Here is an 8,675-nt window from a genome sequence, read left to right on the forward strand (position 1 = left end):
AGGGTAACAGGTGCATGACATGAACATCTTAAAACGTAATTTCTTTAAAACTGCATATTGCCAGTAATGAGGAATCGTTCTTATAGTTTGTGTGTGGCGGCAACGTCGCATACGTCTTGCTACCGGTCTAATGAATATCCTACGCCGTAGTCATCCTTCTGCTTAGTTTTACAATCCTGACATTGGTCATCGTATTATTCAAAAGTGTCACTTTTACAGGAGCCGAGAAATACAAATGTGCCAGTAAGATCCAAGTAGGTCTGTCTTCCTTCAGTTTACACTTTTGAACTGCCAAACTATAATTTGAATAATTTATGACAATTTACAAATTATGACTAATTATTTTGGGTAGGAGAATTCCAGCATGTCTTGAAGTGTAGCCATAACACATATCCTGTCGCTTTCGGCGTCAGTGACCTCACCTCTCGAAATCCCAACACAAGGTCAGTGTTGGTCTGCGTTTGTGATTACACGTTTCCGTTTTAGGAAAGATAAATGGCGATTTAAGTCAGGAAAAGGCTCCCTGTGACCCATGCTGGTTGTAAGAGATGACTAGGCAAGATTGACTAGACGCATGTCAACTTGACAACTTTTCCATTTCATTCCGAAGGTTCGCCCTTACATTATCATGAACCACGTGTCCTTCGTGTGTTTGACATGGTATGACCTTGGCGTGTCACTTCAGTTGACACACCAAGGTCATACAGCTCTCATGAACACACTCTCATAGCCTGTGGATTCAAGAAGGAGGTATTGTTCATACGCACAGGTATGTGTGTCTTTGGAACAGTCTTTGTAACAATAGTTTCTTTCAAAGGCATTTTAGAAGTTGTATTGATGAAGGAAAACCAAGTTCTATGGATAGTCAACTTCTTTATTGCAATGTAGGCGACGTTTCGGTGTAGGTACTTACACCGTTAACCAAGTAATTATACGTGGAGTTGTAACACAGCTGCAAGTGTGTATATACAATTAACAAGGTTGATGTACACAAGATTGCTGGTGAATGATTTAAGCAGAGTAAGTTGATGTACAGAGTAACAGTGATTACAACAATATGCTGGATGAGTTTCTACAATAGATACGTTGATGAATACTGATATTGTTCAAGAGAGTATGTCTGTCCTAATCTTGTAGTCTGAGCGATTGGATTCAAGGATTCGGATGTTGTCCCATAGGATGAGAAGGGTTGGCTTGGTGTGGTCGGCTATGGCGGATTTGGAGTCTTTTTTTCTGGACTGAAGTTTTGTGTTCTTTAATTCGTAGTGGAAGAGAGCGGGACGTTTCACCTATGTAAAACTCTCCACACTGGTAATTGATCTGATAGACTGCTCCTATTGGGTCTTCAACAGTTGTTGATGGTGGTTTGCTTGTGGCTTGTGGGAGGTTTTGGATGGACTTGCCTTTCTGGAACAGAACGCGTATACCTGCTTGCTTCTGAAGAGTCGTCTTATCTGGCTGCTGACTGCTGGGGTGTATGGGATACGTATTACAAAGGGAGCTGATTGGCGAAGGGGTTCTTTACCTCTTGGGTTAAGGCTGGATCTGATGACGTTGTTAACTAACTCCTCGGGATACTTATTATAATGAGTGCAGACATGGCGGAGTTGGCTACGTTCTATTTATAGGGCATCTGTTGTCAAACTGATGTTGTTGGCTCTTCGGGTAAGGGTGGAAATTACATGTATACGTTCCTTAACCTGCAGATGATGCTTAGAGTTGACGTGGAGGTATTGGTCGGTATGAGTGGGTTTCCTGTAGAACAGTGGTGGAGAACTTGTTTTCTTGTTTCTTTACCAGGACATCGAGGAAAAAGGGTTTGTTGTCCGATTCTTCTTGCATTGTGAACTGCATACGGGGACGTTGAGAACTGAGGTGGTTGACGAGGAGTTCGGGGTCTTCGTCGGGGTTGACGACTACAAAGGTGTCGTCTACTTTTCTGCACCAGCATATTGGAGTGATGGGCGATGTCTGCAGGACCTTGTCATCCAGTTCCGTCATGTATATCTAAGTGATGTAATAATAGACAATGTGGCAATGCTTCACATTGGTATCTATATTATCACTGGCATAAACACCACACACACACTTACCATCGCTCCACAGTTGCATAACATACTTAGTGATACACGACACATCCATCCCACTGACACCGAAGGTATGCTTTACTCAAGTACTGCATTTAGTGTGACGTGTAGACATTACAGGTAATGGGATCTTCACTGAATGGCATTTTAGAAGTTGAAACATGTACTATCGAACAAACTGTATGAGTAACAAATTTAATCTCTTTCGTGAGTACGACGTATCCATACAGAATCGTGTACTGTTGTCAAGCACAATTGCAGTCATCAAAGAAATATATTGAGGAGGATAAGATTGTAAATGGTGGGTAAAGTGACAAGAACGATTGTGAGTAAACTGTTCTGACGTGTGTATCCTCAGTTCTATAGAAAAGATGACTTCCTTTATACTTATATGTATTCATAGATGAAATACCACGACCATGTATCTGTACAAAAATTAACCTTCAGGAACATAAAAATGGTGTGCATCCACCGATTTTGTCAACAGTTGTGATGATCAAAGACTGTTAGAAGTTGTTGGATGACTTCTACCTTTGTTGTGTGTTGTCTTACATAACTGTTATCAGTACTGCATGTTGTCTGTACACCAGTGGCTGAAAGTATACAGTTCTAAAGTGTGTATCAATGTATAGACGTAGCTATTCTTGTACACCACACTAACTACAGTTCTCTTGTAATTAGCAGTACGGGTTACCTGAATGCCAGTGTCTGATGTATACAGTTATCCACTGATGCTAACTGCAGTTCTGTAATCAACACTAGATGATACATGTACGCCAGTGTCTGATGTATACACTTCTAAAGTGTGCATCAACGCATAAATGCATAATAGCATAATAGGATAATTGGTGAATTCAGAAATCTCCCCTTCATGAGTTTCATTCCTTGTAAAGATTTTAAAATATATATAATGGTATCAGTGAGGAATTAGATACATTCGGGACCTAATGACTGATTCAGGACACTTAAAAGAATTCAATGTTTTGAAGTGCGAGTTCAGATTAACTGACAATTGCATTTCTTACCTTAGACTGATAAGTTTCATAACAAAAACATGGACTAACATTTCAAAAGATAACCCGATTAACATTCTCTTCCCACAAAGGTTACTTGTCATATCTTTCATAAGAAGATATGACAAGTAACCTCTGTGGGAAGAGAATGCCCGATTAATAGAACAAATTTAAATGCTAATTGTAAGATTCTCACAGATATTATCTCACCACTAGATTGTATATTTATCTATAAATTGATTTGTAATGATGAGGTATTTGTTCTCTTCAAGATCTTACTGCTAAATGGAACTCAAAGTTGGATGCACATATTTCATAAAATTTAAAGACTAGAACATTCATTTTTTTTTCCTGTCAATTCAAACTATGATAAATGAGTTCAAAATTTGGAATGAAAGAAGAACCTACTTAAAATTAGATATAAATATGAGCAATTTCCTTCTTGGCGATTCAAAGCTGAAAATTCTTGAAAACCACCTTTTTCTAATTACAAAGCATTATGACTGTTCCCATATTTACTCAATTATTACCGCTAATAAAGTATAACCACAACATAGAAAAATAAAATTCATTCCTGGAGAGACAAAATTTAGTGAAAAATGGGCTCCCATACGAATATAGATGGACGCAAACCAGTGTTTGATCATATCTTCCCCTCTCATCTCTTGCTCTCCTAAATCTCCTATTCCTTTCCTTTCTACTATATTCATACAGTCATCTAACTTACGTTGTCTCCCATGTATTCGAATATTGATGGTTGTAAACGAATGTCCTCTCTCTTACTCTCCTAAATCTCCAATAGTGACTATTTATATTATATTCTTACACACATTTAAATTATGTTGTCTCCCATGTTTCCATAGTTTAAATATATCCCTCTCTACATTAACCAGTCGTATGAATACAGCATCGGTTATATCCTTCCCATCGTAATAATAAAATCCCCTTTAAAAATTAATCACATATCGTGACAGTCTTGGCGCTAACAACAATCCTCAATTCTCTAAAACGATATTTGCTTTGTTTGAAAATATTACTTTAATTACTGTAACTATGGCATGTAATGAACACTGCTCGTTTGGTTTGTTCATGGCCTCTTAGAATAATTCTCCAGACGAATATCTTACTTAATCTAGCAAATACTGGAAATCTAAGTACAGATAGAATCATGTAGCTCAGTTGCTTTCATTGAAAACCAGAAATATTACATTTGTTGTTTGCCAGAATGTATTTCTGTTGGTGTCAGTTTATACACTGCATCAATCTTGAAATATAAACTTGTAAATTGCTTGTACATTTTATTGAGGATTTGGCTATAGGCTATAAACTCCTATCGCCACTTCAAAGATTTCACATGAAATATTCTATATTTAATGGAAATGTCTTCTATTTCGACATGGTTAGCCCAACGTCATTAGGTGAAACAGAATGGACGGGTGTTTTACAAGTTACAGAAACCAAATTGCACATCAATATGTAATAGCTGCAATACATTCTCCTATAATGCAACCAACGAATGGATAGACACATTTCCTACTTGTACGTTAGATAAACTCCAATAATTAAAGGTTGATCTGAACTGAACCTTGTACTACAGACGGGTAACTACCATGTTTCAGGAACAGAAAGTCCCAACTCTTGGAAACCAGTAACAATGAACCCGTGTCATCCCTTTTGTCTTCTGATCTTCATGACCTTTCTCTCTGCAAGTAAGTACAGACACTGTGCTGCCAGACAAACGTTATCAAACAAGACAGCCTTCTATTGTAGAGCTGTGGTTGTATTGCTGTAAATCGATACGCACACGTAAATGAATATACGCATATTTGTGAGATATGTCCAATGTAACAAGCATAAATTCTCAACCGACACAAAGTGGGTCCAGTACGAGGGTCCAGTTTCTTCATGAACAAAGAAAACGCAATGGTGATACTTGTACATAAAACATTTTGACTCTGTCGACATATTCATTGTTGTACATCCTGCTTCTCCTATGCCAGATATTCAGCTCGAGTGTTGTATACAGGAAAGGCGCTAGTTACAATGGTTTGTTTTTTTTAAATTGTACATTACACAGAACACAGAAACCATGAATAGGAAGCAAATGTACTGTAAGTCCTCATGGTCCTTAGTATGGAAATCTACCTTTAGTTGTTGGCAACCTATAGCTCATTTTTATATTGCACTGTCCTCTACAAATACATTGTTTTAGGTCTAATCACTAGTTTTACATTCTACTCTGTGATATTCTAATTAGTTTTACTGTCCTTCTTTAACAGGGTTTTACAATGTATGTGCTATTATTCCATTTGTATTTTTTATAATTAATCGTTCCCGTCACGATATGTCTGCAATACTGAAGATGTGACGTTAAATATTAACGCACTCACTCACTATTTGAATCTTGTGACATTACGGTGTTACACTTTTATGATACATATTTTCATGGTTTTCATGTTGAATTGGTGTAAATTCATATACTTGCTTTTTCAGCCACTGGGGCAAGTCTGACAACATCACCAAGTCAAATAACAATAGGGAGCTGTAACCCAACAACTCAGTTGACCGTAAGTTGCAGACCAAATGCACCTGGGATAACACAAGTGTTTGACATGGAGATAGGCAAGAAGTCTGTTTCTGGCAACAAGCAGCCTATAATACGAATGACCAACACAGATGCGTCAGTACAGGTTGTGGACACAAGTCTACAACAGCGAATGACAGTCTCGGGGTTTATTAGTGGAGCAACAGGCAGTATACAGTTCATCCTGACAGATCTGAGATGTGATGATGATTCTACGTACTACTGCAACACGTTGTACTTGGCGGGGACAGCTGGAACTGATGAGGCAACTGCCAACATCACAGCCAGAAGTGCGTAATGATAATGTTAACTAAAACTGATTCAGAAACATTTGGTGACCTTGAGATACAATACACACGCACACAATATTTGACGTCACACTTTTGTGATACATATTTTCATGCTTTTCATGTTGAATTGATGTAAATTCATATACTTGCTTTTTCAGCCACTAGGGCATGTCTGACAACATCACCAAGTCAAATAACAATAGGGGGCAGTAATCCAACATCTCAGTTGACCGTAAGTTGCAGGCCAAATGCACCTGGGATAACACAAGTCTTTAGCATGGAGATTGGCAAGAAATCTTCTACTGGCTCTAATCAGCCTATAATACGAATGACCATCACAGATACGTCAGTACAGGTTGTGGACAGAAGTCTACAACAGCGAATGACAGCCTCGGGGTTCATTAGTGGAGCAACAGGCAGTATACAGTTCATCCTGACAGATCTGAGATGTGATGATGATTCTACATACTACTGCACAACGTTGTACTTGGCGGGGTCAGCTCGGAGTGATGAGGCAACTGCCAACATCACAGCCAGAAGTGCGTAATGATAATGTTAACTAAAACTGATTCAGAAACGTTTGGTGACCTTGAGATACAATAAACACGCACACAACATTTGACGTCACACTTTTGTGATACATATTTTCGTGGTTTTCATGTTGAACTGATGTAAATTCATATACTTGCTTTTTCAGCCACTGGGACATGTCTGACAACATCACCAAGTCAAATAACAATAGGGGGCAGTAACCTAACAACTCAGTTAACCGTAAGTTGCAGGCCAAATGCACCTGGGATAACACAAGTGTTTAACATGGAGATAGGCAAGAAGTCTGTTTCTGGCAACAAGCAGCCTATAATACGAATGACCAACACAGATGCGTCAGTGCAGGTAGTGGACACAAGTCTACAACAGCGAATGACAGCCTCGGGGTCTATTAGTGGAGCAACAGGCAGTATACAGTTCATCCTGACAGATCTGAGATGTGATGATGCTGCTTCTACATACTATTGCACAACGTTGTACTTGGCGGGGACAGCTGGAACTGATGAGGCAACTGCCAACATCACAGCTAGAAGTGCGTAATGATAATGTTAACTAAAACTGATTCAGAAACGTTTAGTGACCTTGAGATACAATACACACGCACACAATATTTGACGTTACACTTTTATGATACACATTTTCGTGCTTTTCACGTTGAATTGATGTAAATTCAAATACTTGCGCATGCTTTTTCAGCCACTAGGGCATGTCTGACAACATCACCAAGTCAAATTACAATAGGGGGCAGTAATGCAACATCTCAGTTTTTCTGTAGGTTGCAGAACAAATGCACCTGGGATAACACAAGTGATAGGCAAGAAGTCTATTTCTGGCAGTAAGCAGCCTATAACGACCAACACAGGTGCGTCAGTACAGGTTGTGGACACAAGTCTACAACAGCGAATGACAGCCTCAGGTTCTGTTACTGCTTTAACTTCACATATAATGTTAATGTGTGTTTTGGACTCATGTATATAGCCACTTAGACTAAGATTATAATAAATTTTATTTTGGCTGGGTTTCTTTACCACGTGAGTGTATAGTGTATTTGACTAAAACACATACCTGATAAAAGCTAAAGTTTGTCCGTGACGGGTAATCTGGTTTCCGATTTATCGCAAAAATGCCATTTAACACTTGCAGATATCCTGTCGTATGAAGAGCTTCATGTTCTACTCAAATGTTTTCAACTTTCTATACCAGAACGACAAACATTCAAACCGAAAAGGTGTATTTAAAATGCAAGGAGCTCGTTTCAAGTCGGTATCTAAATCAGGCCTATATTTGTGTTCTGCACATGAACCTTATACGTCACCCTTGTAGCAGGGTCAGGACTACTGCCTTATCTGCTCTGTTTTCATCCAGGTCAACAATAACCAAGGGAAACGTCTGTTGAGACCAGCAGTGGGATAACCACCATGGAGAAAAAAAAGAATATTATACGTGTTGTTTTCAACTGTGCATTTGATCGAGAAACAGTTATCTGGAGCAAAACCAGCTGCTCAAATCGTGTCTTCAATTTTACCTATGATTGCTGAAAAATACTAAAGGCAGCACTCCATGGTCGATGTCCGCCTGGATAGCATCGAAGAGCGAAAAAAGAAGACACGTGAAACTGAAACGAAATAAAATTAATATTCATGCGCTTTACTGTAATCATTATACCTTGGCATTGGGTGAGTGCGGGTTCAAGCTTACCATAAGGAAACAATGAATGATGAGTTAAAAGGTCCATTTTAAGTTCTCTCCCCTTGAAGTTCATTTCCGCTTAAGCACTTAGTGACTTCCTTTTCCCAATATTTTAAGCCTCCAAGTAATGTTGTGTTAACATTATTGCGGGTTTTGAGTTCTGCTCCGGAAACGAAGCCCACCTAACCATTAGACTAACACCAAAACGTTTCCATGGAAAAACAAAAAAATACAAGTACCAAAACTCTGGAAACAGCAAAAGGCACAACCATAGGTTCAGATTATAATATCTATCAAATTTAGTCTAAAAATATTGAACATTTTTTGTGTTTTGCTCAAGCAACAAAATAGGTGAAACTGTCAAGGTACATGATGCCGGCATATTTACCCTTTTTGTGTAATATTTACCATCAACCCCTGCTGCCTGATGTGGATATGGTGGTCAGACTCAATGACTTCTTTG

The 8,675-nt window shown here is 38.7% G+C and overlaps 1 protein-coding gene across 1 annotated transcript; it reads left to right on the forward strand.

Annotated features, from left to right (window-relative positions):
- The first annotated feature begins 670 nt into the window (after positions 1 to 670).
- LOC137287822 (mucin-4-like) lies at positions 671 to 8,164 on the forward strand. The gene is made up of 7 exons (XM_067820212.1): positions 671 to 769; positions 4,720 to 4,809; positions 5,594 to 5,974; positions 6,133 to 6,513; positions 6,672 to 7,055; positions 7,299 to 7,439; positions 7,889 to 8,164. Exons 2-7 carry the CDS (start codon positions 4,755 to 4,757, stop codon positions 7,897 to 7,899), a joined length of 1,353 nt encoding a protein of 450 aa, XP_067676313.1. The 5' UTR covers positions 671 to 769; positions 4,720 to 4,754; the 3' UTR covers positions 7,900 to 8,164.
- The last annotated feature ends 511 nt before the right edge of the window (positions 8,165 to 8,675 follow it).

This window comes from Haliotis asinina, chromosome 1 (genome assembly GCF_037392515.1).
Source record: "Haliotis asinina isolate JCU_RB_2024 chromosome 1, JCU_Hal_asi_v2, whole genome shotgun sequence".
Taxonomy (NCBI): Eukaryota; Metazoa; Mollusca; class Gastropoda; order Lepetellida; family Haliotidae; genus Haliotis; species Haliotis asinina.

What these genes read in the sequence shown, in the direction of transcription:
- LOC137287822 (XM_067820212.1), top strand. Translation starts at nt 4,755, where the DNA reads ATGAACCCGTGTCATCCCTTTTGTCTTCTGATCTTCATGACCTTTCTC. An exon ending in TGCCAACATCACAGCCAGAA is followed by an intron (nt 5,975 to 6,132) that starts GTGCGTAATGAT and finishes TTGCTTTTTCAG; the next exon opens with CCACTAGGGCATGTCTGACA. An exon ending in TGCCAACATCACAGCCAGAA is followed by an intron (nt 6,514 to 6,671) that starts GTGCGTAATGAT and finishes TTGCTTTTTCAG; the next exon opens with CCACTGGGACATGTCTGACA.